General features: G+C 38.0%; 1 protein-coding gene across 1 annotated transcript in view; it reads right to left on the reverse strand.

The window, feature by feature from the left end:
- Positions 1-16,105, reverse strand: part of LOC104279709 (neuronal cell adhesion molecule-like) — a gene marked incomplete at its 3' end in the record, with an annotated part of 31,919 nt that overhangs the window by 5,428 nt on the left and 10,386 nt on the right. The window contains exons 7-9 of the mRNA XM_009877084.1: positions 14,394-14,505; positions 12,282-12,466; positions 10,739-10,870 (exon numbers count right to left, since the gene is read on the reverse strand). Of these exons, the coding sequence (XP_009875386.1) occupies positions 10,739-10,870; positions 12,282-12,466; positions 14,394-14,505 (429 nt within the window). The remainder of the gene's footprint in view (positions 1-10,738; positions 10,871-12,281; positions 12,467-14,393; positions 14,506-16,105) is intronic.

Consider the following 16,105-nt stretch of genomic DNA (forward strand, 5'->3'; position numbering starts at 1 on the left):
CTTATGTAACCATTATACTGTTACGTAGTAGCACGAGCTGTCAAACAGCTCTTGCATCCCAGAATATCTGAGAATATAACAAAAAATAAAATTCTAAGATATTACTGAAGAACAATTGCTGTCAGTTAGGATACAATTGTATGGGGTTAGAGAAGTACAATGGACAAAAAGGTGTAAAACTGCATAAAATGCAGAAACAATTGTCCAATATTTTAAGAAAATATTAAATAAAAATAGGTCAATATATTATTAAAATTCAGTTGTGACCTTATTAATATACTATGGCAAGTGATTGCTTATATGCATAAATAAATGCTTCATAGTTTGATTGCATCACAAAAATTGACAGCCTTATATTTTCACAGAATCTCAGAATGTTATTGGAGCCTGAGAAAATAAGTGTATTTGTGGAATATGTTTTCATATAAGATCCTTTCTCATTCCTTTGGATTCATAGAAAAGATCAGCTAACTAAATTAACACTGATTATCTGCAAGTGGCAAAATCTTTTGATTCAGATAATGCGTCAGTGCTCATCTGTAAAGAAAATGGAGACATTTCTCCCACATTTTCTTCAATCTAATTAAGTATCTATTACTGAATTCTCTAAGAGAAAAGAAACCAGGTGAAAGGGACCGCATTTCTGTGTATTCTGTGTCTTCTGTTTTTCTGCTTAAGGGTATTTCCATCTTGGCTGAACTCTAAGGCCATTCTGCATGTAAAGTTAATCACATCAATTTTCAAACAGATGCCTCAAGAACAGTTTTCAACTCCATTTTTAGCTCTTACCTTCCATCATTCTGAGTTCAAATCAATAACACAAATTCAAAAATTTCATAAAGGAAGAAAAAGGTACTACTGGAATTTTAAATGCTTATTTTCTGGACTTCTGGATTGCTCACACCTATTTTTACTCCTCTTTTCCTTTATTTGCTATTGTGTTCCATGTTTCATATTGCTTCCTATTCTATGTAAATGCCATACTCATTAGAAGATTCATGGACTGAAAACAGAGCAGGTGAGTAGCCCAGCAGGCAGGCCCCTCAGCTGTGAGAAGCAGGCTGTTTCTGCATACAAATCACTGTTAAATCGAAAATATGCACAACCATCCCCCCAGGAGGCAGGAGATCTGCCCACGGCTTTTCCAATCACGGCTACTTCTTGCCCAGGGCTCTGGGATTCTCTACACCCGTGCCCTCTGAATCCTGCTGCATTTTCTGCACACAAACAGATCGTTCATGGGTGCACAGACTCTTCCCCATCCTCACACACACTTCCATACATAATACTTTAAAGGCTGATGGTAAGATCCCTTCAGACAGATCCTCTCTGACTGAAGATGGAAACGGATCATAAAAAAATGATCTAACCATTAATTTAGCGTACAGAAAGAAGGGTAGCATCTTTCCTCCCCACTGTTGTATTTAAGGGAAAACAGAGCTATCCTTCTTGAGTTACCTGAAAGGAGGTAGGTGCCCGTTCTCAGAAAAGGACTTCAAACTGTGAGTCCCAGGAGGAAAAAAATAAATAAATGAGGAAAGGCCAGTGTTTTTGACTGGTCCAGCCATTTGCATGCTGAAGGGTAGTGATTTTAGAAAGCTCCCTGTTGAGACTGGCGACTATTCAACAGTTTGTCTTCCAACATGCCACACCAACAGAACCTTCATATCTTTGCCCATGTGTTAGGCTCTTGTTTTTCAGGGCTAGACCCTCAAAGTTAGGTTATGTATGATCTGGCTGCTGTACTCACACACAGAATGTTGAGGCTGGATGGGGCCTGTGGAGGTCACCTGGTCCAAACACCTGCTCAAGCCAGTTGCCCAGGAATGTGCCCAGACAGGGAAGGATCACTTGCTTCAACCCTCTGGCGATACTTTTGGACAACGTAGTGCAAGATAACATCAGTGTCTTTGCAACAATGGCACATTATGACTCATGGCTACCTTGGTGCGCACCAGAACACCCGAGTCCTTTTCTGCTAAGCTACTATCCACCTGGGTGATCCCCCGCATGTACTGGTGTACGGAGTTCTTTCTCCCCAGGTGCAGGACGTTGCATTTGCTCTTGTTGAACTTCATGAGGTGCTTGCCAGACCATTTCTTCAGTCAAGATCCTTCTGCACAGTAGCATGATCCTTTGGTGTATCAGCCTCTCCTCCTAGTTTTGTGTCACCAGGAAACTTGCTGAAATTACATTTAGGACAAGAGGAAATGGCCACAAGTTGTGCCAGGAGAGGTTTAGATTGGACATTAGGGAATATTTCTTCACCAAAGGGTTGTTAAGCATTGGAACAGGCTGCCCACAGAAGGGGTGGAGTCACCATCCCTGGAGGTATTTAAAAGGTAGATAAAGTGCTTTGGGACATGGTTTTGTTGTGTACTTGGCATTGTTATGTTAAAGGTTGGACTCAATGATCATAAAGGTCTTTTCCAACCTAAATGATTCTATGATTCTATGACTCTGTCACACTACCCAGATCTCTAATGAAGATGTTAAACAGGACGGAGCCTGTTAGTTACTGGCCTCCAACTAAATTTTCTGCCACTGATCACTGCTCTCTGGACCTGGCTGTTCAGATATTTTTCTATCCACCTCACTTTCTGCTTATGCAGCACACACATCAACAGCTTGTCTACAAGGATCCTAAAGGAGACAGTGCCAAAGGCCTCACTGAAGACCAGGCAGACAATACTGACTACTCTATCCCTTGTCCATCAGGCCAGTCATTCCAGCACAGAAATGTATCAAGTTGGTCAAGCATCACTTCCCCTTGGTGAAGCCACGCTACCTACTCCTGATGGATTTCTTATCCTTGATGTGTCTGGAAATGGTTTCCAGAATTAGTCAACCCATCACCTTCCCAGGGATCAAGGTGAGGGTGACCAGCTTCTAGTTCCATGAGTTCTCCTTCTTGCTCTTCTGGAAGACAGGAGTAGCATTTGCTTTCCTCCAGTCATCAAGCACTTCTCCCAGTTACCATGATCAGTCAAAGACTATAAGGAGTGGCCTTGCAATGAATGACATCTGCCAGCTCACTCAGCACTTGTGGGTGCATCCCACCAGAGTCCACAGACTCATATGCTTCCAGTTTTCTTAAGTATTCCCTGACCTGATCCTCTTCCACCAAGGGTACATCTTGTTCCAACCTTTCTCCCTGGTCTTTGGGACCTGGGATTCCTGAAGCCTTGCTAGTAAAGACTGAGGCAAAGAATGTGTGCAATACTTCAGCCCTTTCCACATCTCTTTTTTTTTTTTTTTTTTCCCTGGGGAAAGAGAGCAATGGCAAAGTCATCAAGCACTGCTTGTTTGCCCTTATGAGGATACTGGTCACATTACAAGATAGCTGCATAAAAAGGAGAAAATGCTTTTGACACATTTGGCACTGACAGGCAAAACAGTAAAGAATTACGTAACACTTAAAATGGGGTTGTACAGTGGGGAAGATGAATGATGAGGATTTTCTATAGGAGTTCTGCTGCTGTAAAAGCCAGTAGAACATTTGCCCTGTAACAGTCAAAATTTACTCCCAATAACAACAAATCTCAGCTTATGAATGTGTTTATGTCCTTTCTGGACAAAGACTTGATTGCCTGGTTCCACCTAATTTTTACATCACTTTTTAAAAAAAGACAGCTTCTTCACTCATATAACCACATATAGCATATTTCTGTACAGAAAAGGTATAGTCTCCATCAGACACTTTTGTCATATTAGTCATCAGCATCCTGAATATATTCTGTTCATCATACTTCCATCTGTTTCATAAACTTCAGACAGTCCAAGCAATTATTTTTGTTAGAATGTTTAAATAACCACCATGGCACCATTATTATTTTTTTCCTGGAAAAGAAGATAGAACAAAATGTGCTCTCTGAACAGAAGCAGTTAAAACACACTATTATGCTTCAAACTGGAAGGAAAAAGTCTAGATTTTGTTGAGCTGTCTTTCCCTTTTCCATTGAAGTATTTCATTTTCCTGATCGATTTTAATTGCTGGTCAATGTGCATTTATGCAAATTCAGGAAGCTAAACACAATGAAAAACAGAACAGTCAACTGATGATGCAGTATCTGAAATAATTTTTTCAGTCCAAATAAATTCAGACTGATCTGTAGGAAAGATAGGTATTTTGGGCAGAAGATTATGAAGACATAGAATTGGTCTACTGAGTTTACATTCTTTAGCTGAGATCTTTAAGCTCTGTGTAAAGTTGGGGGGAAAAAATCCACTGCTTAGAGTTGTGGGGGTTTTGACTTAAAGCTTTTATTGTAAGGGTGATCAGACTCTGAAACAGGATGCCCAAGGACGTGATGGAGTCTCTGTCCTTGGAGATCAAAATTTGTCTGAACAAAGTCCTGACCAACCAGATGCAGATAACACCCTACTTCAAGTAGGTAGGTTAGACTAGATGTTCCTTTCACCCTCAACTATGCTGTAAAAACTGTGGTGTAAAAATAACCTGACAAACAATGTATACTGAAAATAATTCTCTGGGAAGGAGGTATATAACTTTGACTATGATTCTGTAATTTGCTACTGTCTAAAAAAAGCTAATAATGTTAAAATCATCTTTCCTGAAATCAGAACTCATTATATTTTTATCACATTCTAAAATATAAGGAAGTGTGTACGAGACCCAGCTGACATCAGTTCTCAGCTCTGCTAACTTAAGACTCTAGGTCCCAGAGGACACTAAACTAGGGTGTTTTTTGTTGTCTTATAAGTATGATGTAACCTAAGGTAGTATATATTTTCTCCAGAAGCATGTTCTGGATTATAATCATAGTTTGCAGGATATGTGAGTATAACTGTTTCTATTCTATAGTGAAAATGTTGATGCCATCCTCTGACGTTGTACTAGAGATTCCTTCTGGCTGACAACAAACTGGAAAAGAAAGGGACCAAATGACTTGACTGCTTTCACCTGTATCAATAAGAACACACGTCTTTGGCACATGTAAGAGCTACTCTTACTCAGGTCAGAGAAAAACACAATGAAAGCAGAGAGTAATTTATCACTAGAAAAGAGCAGAAATACTCATTTTAGTCTTTAGATGCCTGCATCTTCTTTAGCAAATAAAAGTTATGAATTAAAAGTAATCAGCCCTGCTGTGCGTTCACAGTGACTATGTTGTAAAACTAATGTAGTAACACAAGGTCTGTTGTTTGAGTGTAATAGTGCTTAGTCACTCATTTTTTTAGCGAAACTGAGCTATCATTTTGGATCAATAGCAGAATATTAGTTTCTCAGAAAAGCTGAGATAATTATTTGATTTAGATTTTGTGATTCCTGTCTAAACTAACTGAACCTTGGTCCAGCTGGATTCTCAGCAAGTAATTGAAGTTCATCCTATTGAGTGAGGACTCAGCACCAAACGCTGCAGACTGGGCTGATAAGCACCAAAACTGCATCAACACAGCAGAAAATCTGACTACAAATCAACCACTTTATGCTATAAATATCTGCAGCCATCAGGGCCCATTGAGTTCTCTCCATAGCAGCTGGCTGGGCGGCAGTGATCTCCTCTTGATTGGGAGGACTCAAGGTTACCCCTCGAGGCTGACAGATCCCTTACCTCACCCTAGACGTTGATAGGTTCATAAGTAACATTTTTTTTGTATGCACGTAACATTTATTACAGTAAGCTTAGTCGATAATCTTTGTATTGCATACTAACTTTAAGTGGAGTAAATAGAAATGATGACCAATCCATTTGTACTTATTAAAGATTTTACATACCTAAATTTACTGATTAGAATTCAACCAACTAACCACTAGATCAGATCTGAGTGATCTCTTATACTTTCCCTGTATCAGATTTTTATACTGAACATTTGTTGTTGTAGTTCTGTCCATAAGTCTATGCAAAAATAACAATGAATGTAAATGTACTGGCTCTTAAGCCTTAATTATCAACAACTCTAACTTCAGAGATAGCTTTGAAGACCCTGTTTTGGTGGAAATATATGACGAAAGCAAAGACAGAAGGTTAGGTGCTTTTATTCTGATATGAGTGTAGAAACATATGGTCTTTGTATAGTGCTGCTCTTGTTCACTTTTCACGTTCTGACAGGATCACAGGATCATTTGTACTACAGTAACTTTTGCTAAAGGCATCCTATGATTGTTCTTGACCTGCTTTTTGTTCCAAAGACTCAATTCATGAATAATTTGTGAATATAGTAACCATCTTCAAAACTAGAAAAATCTTTCTGTGGTTAAAACTTAATGCAGTTGAATGACTGAAATGGGAATTTTAAAGAATTTTTTGTATAATTTTGGACATCTTGTTTTAGACAGATTAGCTACAACAACAGGAAAATATGACAGAACCAGGACTTAACATCACCAACCAACCAGCCAAGAAAACTGTGAGGAACATCCACTGTGTAGTCATTGGGGTAAGTCATTGGTAATATGGAGGGACCTCCCAGTTTTCTGAGGTCATAAACTATATGGTCTATGAATGAACATCTAGTTAACACTCCTCTGGCTGTATCTGACTTTCCTCATAACATCTGAAAGCCCTAATCAGGGGCTATTATGCAAGACAGACCTGTTCTCTCACATCTCCAATCATAATGCCTAAACACTGTACTACATACTTAGAGAATGTTATATGACCAGAATCCCTTTTTCTTTTCTACTTTTTTCTTGAGAGAGGGGCTAGAAACTATGCTTTCTGAGTGGAACACAAAACTGGTAGAGAAATAACAAAGGTGAGCAGTACAGTGCTCCAGACATTTGAGAACCTATAGGGTCAAACCACGACTGAACCTAAGCAAGAAAACCAAGTTTCATCTTACTCTGTCCCTTACAGTGAACTGACATTTAATTCTGAAGGAGATGGGACATGGAAGAAGATGTCTTTTTCCTTTTCTTACCAATCTGACTTGCTCCTTATCAAAATATTTTCCTGTGATGACTGAAATCCTTGTTTCCAAGTTTCTGATGCTAGTACTATTACCTCCAAAGAGACAGCAGGATATTACCTGCACTAGCCACAGCCAATCTTTGGCTATCTTGTGCAGAACAAAAATACCAGATTATCAAACGTTTTTGTATCTGCTGCATTTCCTAGGACAGATGCCCTGTTCCAAAGCAATGACAGTAGAAGCAGTGAACTCCATCTCTGGAGACATTCAAAACCCGTCTGGATGCCATCCTGTGCAACCTGATCTAGGTGAACGTGTTCTGGCAGGGGGGCTGGACTAGATGATCCCCAGAGGTCCCTTCCAACCCCTGACACTCTGTGGTTCTGTGATTCTGTGACTCATGTTTGCCCTGGCAGTCCTCTACAAGACTGAACTCTTTGAGGCATCAGAGTCCAGAAGATTTCTCCACACTCTCCCATGGCTGCAGCCGGTGTGTGTACTCACAGAGAACAATGATGGATGATGAATCCCTGAGCCAGGGATTATCAAGGCCTTTCATGAAGGAAACCTAAGGGCTAATGTTTCTCCCTTAAATTCAATGTGATTACTAATGGAGACTAACTAAAACCTAAGATTCAGTGTGAAATGTGATATAAACAAGTGAAGAACACGTTGAAAGAAGATAAACAGCGCCTTTCAGTGCATTACTTTGTACTAATCTAAGTGTGTGTATTTAATATTTAATAGCTCATCATGAACTACAAATCACTGAACCAATAAATTAGTCTTTTGTGCAGTATTTGCAATGCCTTTCTGAAGTCCAATTACGAAAGTGCGTCCCCTTTCCAATTAATCTGAGTTGTTACTTTCTTAAAAGTTGAGATACTTTATGCATGGTTTCCCTTTTGTAAAACCATGCTGAATATCTAAGTACTAAAACACAACGGATTATGCAGCGGTATAAATAATGCAGACCTTCAGTGTTAATTGAAGCACAAGGCAAGGCAGAGTCGTGGCCTGAACTTTCAATTGCTACTTGCCAAAGTAATTCTAACTGACCTCAACGGGATCGTGCATGTTTGCTCCTGTGAGTAAACATTAGGAGGTTAGGTCGTTATCACTCCGGCATGTCTGAAGCAGCTTTCTTTTCAGCCACGCTGGAGTTCTTCTTTTCAACGTTACTGTTGAAGAACATTTATTAAGATATTTCAAAAAACCCTAAAGTCTTCCTTTAAAAATATCTCTGACTAATATAATCTGGGACAAAACTTACAACGTTGAAAATTTTTTTCCATACGTGCCTAAGATACACCACATTTTTCTCTATTCTTCCCTTTTCCCTACTGGTATTTAAGCCTCCCCATTTAACTGAGATATGGACGAATGGTTCTTTCTTCAACATTCCCCTTCCTTGTCTGACTCTATTATGGAAAAACAAAACCGGAAGAATTAAGCATCTCCCAGTTGTGCTTTCCAATAGAAAATTAAAGTATTGCAAACAGATTACTGGGCCACAGGAGGCACATTGTGGGATATATGATGACAGCAGGGCTTTGAAATTCAAATGTAGCTCTTTTTCTTTGAAATCCTGCCATAAGTGTAGCTCTCTCAGCACTGCCCTGAAGCTGAAACAGCTGCTTTAGTTTCCTTTTACAGTGATTTACTAATTGTTCAGTTGGAGAAGAGGGGCTCAGTCCTATAATTTAATAACAAGTGAACAAAAAGGCACATTGTACTTGGTAGTTTCCAGATCAGCTTCTGATAACTCAGAATAATACAAGAATCTTTAAGAATGGCATTTCCTGTGATCATGACGATTCTCTTTCTTAGATGCCCAGACAGACTCAGTGCATCCAACCAACTCACACTTAAGTATTTAAGGTGGATGGAACTTCAGCTTTTCTCAGAAGTGGAAGTGACATTTAACATAAGGCTGAGCTACCCAGTTACTTCTTGTGTTCTTTTTTTTTTGTCTTCCTACTGAGGTTGAGTGGGTAATTTAGTTCAGGTCTCTTAATTTTTACTGAGTTCCCTTCAGTAAGACTGTGCGCATCGATTTCTCAAGGCCAGACAGCCAATATTTGCTGCCCTCGTAGTTGGGAAATTCCGTGGCATCTGGTGGCTGATTTTGAAAACTCTCTGTTTCTTACTGTTTTACTGCTATCCTGCCAGAATGCAGAACACACTCCTGCTTTTCTGGGAAATGTGCCTGTCTGTCACTTGAACAGCATATCCTACAGCACTGACAAGGAAGTGGTGCAAGGCAAAGGTGGATCTCATAGCCAGGTGAAAAAGATTTTGCTGGTTAGGAGGCCTTAAGAGTTAAACTATCAGGACAGAAGAATAAAAATCTCCTCAAAACAAACAAATGAAAAAACCCTAATGCTAACTATATAGCAAATAACAAGGAAGATGAGACCACTGAAAACCCAGAAAGGAAAGAGTAAGACAGGTACCATACTCTGATGATAATGTATATATTATGATATATTTACGTACAATATACACAATACAATATTACATTGATATCTTCCTGTTTTCCCGTAATAACATTATTCGATGAGTTGGTTAATGTCAGCTTATATAACTTACTTAACTAATGGAAACTTCTCATTTTAAATCTCAGGCTAGAGATCTCAACTTATTTTGAATTAGAATTCCTGAAATAGTTTCCTTGGAGAATATTTCCGTTTCAACGTATACCCTCACTTTTCCCCCCAAAGTTGCATATTTTCCCCACCAGTTCAATCTCTTATATTCCTAATATTTTGAATAAAGCCAACAAAAGTTCTTTTTTACCTTTTGCTATTTCCTAGATTCTCACTGTAGAGAATTCTCATTCATGTCTCAAACTCCATGACATTTACTTCATCAATAGACTTAAACATCGCCTGAAATTCCCGAAAATTAGACTGTCATACTTTCAGTAGGTCAGCACAGACCAACATTTTGGAGTATACTACCTCTCACAAGTCAAAAGGGTAGATTGTCCATTTTAAAAATATCATTTGGTGAAAGAGGAAGGAGAAAGGCAGAAGAAGCAAGTGTGATTTTACGGTACAGGCCATGCTGAGAGCAAACTCAAGTGATAACACACTGCTGTGTCCTCTGGCAAGTTCTTCCCAAGTGAAGTTGTGCTATATATAGCAGCTAACTTGAGTCTGTCATACGGCATTGCCAGTCCTCACGCTGCAACAATTAAGTGACTCAATCACCAATTCAGCGTTGCTTTTCTTACTCGTGCACACAGAAACAGCTGTTTCACTGCCTTAGGGGCTTCTTTCCTTTGACACCCACTTGGCACAAGCTGTTTGGCAGGCTCTTGCTGACGCATTCAGTCAGTTCTGCTGCTGCTGCTGCTTTTTAGTGCTGAAGCCTGGAAAGCTTAAGCATACTGTAAGCTACAAATCCTGCAAAAGTGTTCTGCAAGGACCTGACTTTGTATGTCACCTTTATGATTCCTAGGCAAAATTAGTGTTGCAGCGGGGTGGCAAAGGAGAGATCTATAAAACACAACTGCCACAGCAACTCAGTGGTAGAAATTACACCCCCAGCAATATCCCAGCAAGAGAGACCTGGAACAGCTTTGTTGCTGTGGCCCCATCTCCACAAGGATACTACCAATAGAACACCAGACAGAATAACCAGGAGCACAGTCACAAATTTTAGTGTTCTTGAGTACATTAAAGGTGCATTTTGTTGTTCCACCTTTATCAGACACAGTATTTTTATCACCTCATTTATAATTTAGAGTTACCTGTCAGGCAAAAACTACTCAAATACACAGTCTTCATTTATAATTGAAAAAAATCATCCTCATATTCTCCTACTCACCCTCCCATAAGGTAATTAAGATTCTTACTTGCGATGGGAACGCCATTTGCTAACCAGCTTATATTAGGCTTCGGGTTGCCGTTAGCTCTGCAAATCAATGTCCCATCTTCCCCAGGGGACAAGACCAAGTTTCTGGGTGCTGTTATCCAGTATGGGGCAGCTGGGGTTTGGAAGAGAAACACAGCACTTGTTTTCCAAAATTATGTACAGAAAATCGTAAGGTAAAGTCATGGTAACCAGAAGATAAAATAAACAACGTTATGTATAGATGTAACTTACACTGTTAATTTTTTTATATATATATATATATATTTGCAATACTCAGTGATCCAGTGGTAGATTATACTTTGGCTAAACTGAGTTACTGGCTATCCGCTGCATTAAAATTCTGAGATAAGCAATAAGAGGTTCTTTGTTTTTTAGGATTGTGTGTTTGAATCTAATTTAATCTGCCTTCCCTAAAGAAAGCAAAATTTGAGTATGATATCTGCAGACTAGAGTGGTCTTCTGATTACTTTCAGAGATACCCATGCTTACAGTAGTTACGCTGTTAGAAATGAATTTAGGTTTGATTACACAGAAAGATTTCATGTCAAGGGTGAAATACAGAAATGACAAAATCCTCAGTCTTGTTGAATTCAGTGGGTGATTGCAATGGGGCCAGATGTTTACCTGAGACAGCTGAAAACACACAGAGATCAAAACTGATAGAACACTATCCTTACAAAAGATACTCATCTATGCCTCTATCTTTTTTACAATAAATAACCACACATAGCATATGTTATCACATCTTGCAATTAAATCTCAGATTTTGGATTGATGGACATATGCAAACAGAAAATTAAGCTTCTGCTCTTAGAAAGGAAGCTGAATGTGATCATAAAATGATGGTAGTCTAAAATAAAAGGCTATTTAGCATGCAAAGTAAGCACTACAGTTGATTATTTCAATGACTAATTAGCTGTCATTTCAGCTTTTTGTCTCATGGTATTCGAAACATACAATTTCTATTTGGACAAGCGTACCGTAAGTGTTTTCAGAACTAGTAAGACATCATCTTGAGTAAAAAACGTGAGGATGATAAGAAACCAGAAATGTCAATTAATGGAGGAAAAGGAAGAATATAAGACCATAAGACAATAGTAAAATAGAGAAGAGAAGGAATTTGGGCCATATGAACAGAGAGCAAAAAAGATGGAGAAAATAAATAGAAGAGAGGTGGGGAGGAAGATACAAAACAAGTGAAAGAAGCAGACTAATGACAGATAGTCAAAGGATCTAAAATAAATGTAGCACTGGTACAAGCTAAGAAATTATTTTACTACTGCTACAGTACAATCTCAATTTAACCTGATGCTCTACAAATTAACATATTAGAAAAAGATATTAAAGATACTAAAGTCTTTCCAGTGGTAAAATTTAGTCAGTTTAATTATCACTTCCTCGGGTTGTTTTTTTTTTTTACCACTATCATTCCTCCTTTCAGCCATATTTTATCCTAGAAAGCTTACTTCAACCTTATATTCTGGACATTGACAATATTGTATCAAGGATTATTTTAGCATTACCTTTCACAGTTACTGAAATGACATGATGAACAGAACCTAATATATTTCTTGCTATACATTTGTAGTTCCCAGAGTCAGCTTCAGAAACATCTACAATCTTGAGAGTTTTCTTAAAGTTTTCAAAAAACGTTCTGTTTGCTGGCAGTTCCCCACCCTCTTTAATCCAGCGAATTACTGGTGTGGGTCTGGAGAAGCAAAAGCACAGATCAGACTTAGGGACTGGAGAAAAGGAAGACAAGAGTTCAATACATTAATTTTTTGACCACATATTTTACCAATAATAATTTTAAGAGCCTTTTATGCACATTCTGGGGCACGTCCAGCAAATGCGCAAAATACGCCAGCATTTGTTTCTAGGAAATGACAAGCCTCACTAGGACTGTCAATGGCCATCTGTTGTAGGCTTAATAATTATACAATACATTTGTCTGCTGATTAATCTAAAACCACTGATGGCTAATGAATAGAAGTGTATTTCACTATAGAAGTGTATTGCACTTATACTACTAAATTGTTGCACATGGTGCTTCAAAAGGTAGGCTCTAGATAATGAAAATTTGTAATTCTTCATGGGAGTAATATCCCAAGGCTTCACAAACATCATAAATTTTACAGAAAAGCTAAGGAGATAGAAATATTTCCTATGGGAATTCAAGAAAAAAATGTCAGTGCTGAGTCAAGTATAGCTACTTGTCACTGCACCATGTCTAAATCTTGGCTTCAAGTTGTCCACTGAAATTGGAAGTTGTCCAAACACATGGAGATATACTTTTAAAATTACAATAAATTACCAGGTGTTGCTTACTGAGTACAATGTCCTCGCTCAAAGAGTAATGACTTAAGGCAAATATTCCCTCAGAAGTCTAATATAAGATATTTTATACCAAAGACCCCTAGCAAAGTTGACTTTTAATTATGGTATCAGTAATCAGGAAGAGTCTTTTTAAACAGAACCTGATTCTGGCCTCTTGTGGTCAATTGTGGTCAATTGTGTCAATTCCCTTACTGAACTATTTTTTTTAAAAAAAATACATGATGGCTAAAGACACAAAGCCATATAATGTACAACATTCTATTTTTAACCCATTTTCATCTAGCCATTTTACTGGAGCTTGGACCACTGAATTCTTTCCTTTTACAGCAAGGTTCTCAAAAAAGCAACTAACTGTATCACAGATGCTGCTGCTGATGCTGCTCCCCCTCATAGGAGTGGTTTTGCTGGTGGTGCTGATGCAGACACCTGAGCAGATCACAGCTGAGACAGAAAAGCCAGATCCATGCTTGTATCAAGCTGTGTCATACTATGCACGACCATGTCCTACGGAGCTTACGCAAGAGAATATACGCATGCGACGCTGCGCTGCACCGTTTGCAATTATTAGCTTTCCTCATGGCTACTTCAAAACACTGTATCATGTTTTTGTCTCCTATAAACACGTTTACAGTTCCTGAAGTAGGTACTAAAGGTTTTCCACTTCTGCACTAAGATTTCTTCCTGAGAACCAAACTTAGCTAACACCAAACTAATTAATGAAGTCAAATTGCTCTTTAGTCATTTTCTACTTGCACAATAACCAGCAGAAGTAAACTTAGATTACATCAAAGAAACAAGTACCAATTAAATTCAATTACAATGAGAAACTGGATGTAAGGAGCTGATGTTAAGTTCGAACAACTCCCACCTAGCTGATCTACTAAGTAATTATTAGCATATGTAAGCAGGTTTTTTACACTAAACTAGCAGTTTGTTATCTATTTTTACATAATTTGAGGGACTAGTGATTGTAAATTTAGGAAAAAACAGAGGCTCAATTTCTGAGTGCAATTCTGCCGATGTGTGTCCAAGTTTACTCCATGGCATTTTTTGCTTGTGTCCTATGGAGATGGTTTGGGGATATGAGAAGGCAGAGACTGTATTATGTTCACAGTCAGCTTTAAAATCTGCTGCCCAAGTAAATGGTGGACTTTGTTGAAAAAGCTCTTTCCATTTTAGTTTTCTGTTTCTTTGAAATACCTAAGTTTATACAGCAGTAACATTTTAAGCATCTCTGAAATGTTTCTCTTTGTTGCTGTATTTTTTGTTGGAAAAACGCTGTCTGAAAAGTAACTCACAATCCTGCTGCAATGCACTCCAACAAAAGTACATTTCCTCTGAGTTCCACTTTGGTACTTGTGCTGCCTGTTGGTGTTAGAAGAACTGGCTGTCTCTCTGTAACTGGCTTAGCTGGAACAAGAGAAAAATAAAAAGAATTAATGTTGAAATTTTATTTTAATACTGATCAAATTAATACATCCATTCTCACATTTTGGACAGAGATTGTGTTCCACATTGGCCATTTAATTAAAAATCATGTTACACACCTACCCAGCTCAACAAATTAGGTTTTTGACAGACATGACATATCTCAACCTGTTAAATGCTGGAGTTTTGAACATATACATGAAAATTATTATTATTAAAGATGGGACCAACTGAAACATAGATTTACATAGGCAACTATGCAGCCTGACAGATGCATGCAGTCCCTGTTCACTTCAGCAGAAGTGTTACAGGCAGTAAGAGGTTATGGATGTGAGTCATAGTGCAAGACTGAAAGTTACCAAAACTCTAGGCTTTTATCAAAACACAAACAAAGCAAAGTTATTGTATGCAGAAGTAAAAATCGAGAGGCTAAAAGGTGCACTTCTACTCTGCAATATCCTGTGTTCAATATTTTCTAGGAAATATGAGGCATTTTTTCAGAAATTAAGGTTCATATTCTGCTCTTACTATACATTTAACTTTAATTCAAGCTGTTCCCCAGTCTTGTAATAAAGAACCATTGATTAACCTGCAAGAAATAACCACAGTAAACAGATGTAAGACCCATTTCTGACATTATACTCTGGTGGCTTTTGAAGTATTATGGTATTTCATGTGCCTTCATGGGAAGTCAGAATAAGAGTCCTTGCTGTAGTAATAGAGTGCTTTCTGTAAATAATCCTATGTTCCTTTACAGCAATTTTAAAATATAGGATTAAATTGCTCTGAAGTGCAGTAGCAGTCCGAATCATTACAGTAAATCATTTTATTTTTAAAAAATATGTTCAGAAACACAATAAATTTGTTTATTAGGATACAGGGTTTACTGATAGATTAGTGTAACTAGAACACTTAATTTTAATACAGTATGTGCTATGAATTCCTTAAAAGCTAGTACATGAACGACTTAAAGTTGGGAGAAAAGGGCAGTCTAGAGTCAAGAATGCAGGTAATATTGACAGGCAATAACTACTCTAGCCAGCTTTGGCACTGCTGAGAACTGCTGACGGCTTTTGCAAGACTCTGAAAATTCAGAATTATCTCTGCTATTTCTGAGTTGTGAGCCAACCGAATGTGAGCCAACTGTAGCTATACTATCACTGCATGCTCAGGTACATATTTCTTGTTTGTCCCTGAATGATATCTTATTTTATATAGAATATTAAAATTTATAATAAAATATGTTTTATTTTGGATTCCCACGAATTATGGTTTAATATGTACAAAGTCCTATTTGACAAGGAATAAGACAAAACCAGAAAAAATACCATGTATTTTCTATCTATCTCACACGTTATCAAGTGAAGACTCTAGAACCTCAAATGTTACAGTATCAGTGTTGCTCCAAAGTCAGCCTTGCTGACCACATCCACCTGTTCAGGAGGATTTAATTTACAACATACAGAAGACCATTCAGCATGGATTAATGTAAAGATCAGCTTAAACACCAGACGAACAAAACTCATCTTTCCCCTACAAAGTTATTGATACAGACAGCAGTAAAGTGTTTAGATTTTAACTG

The sequence above is a fragment of the Apaloderma vittatum genome, unplaced genomic scaffold (genome assembly GCF_000703405.1).
Source record: "Apaloderma vittatum isolate BGI_N311 unplaced genomic scaffold, ASM70340v1 scaffold2119, whole genome shotgun sequence".
Classification (NCBI taxonomy): domain Eukaryota; kingdom Metazoa; phylum Chordata; class Aves; order Trogoniformes; family Trogonidae; genus Apaloderma; species Apaloderma vittatum.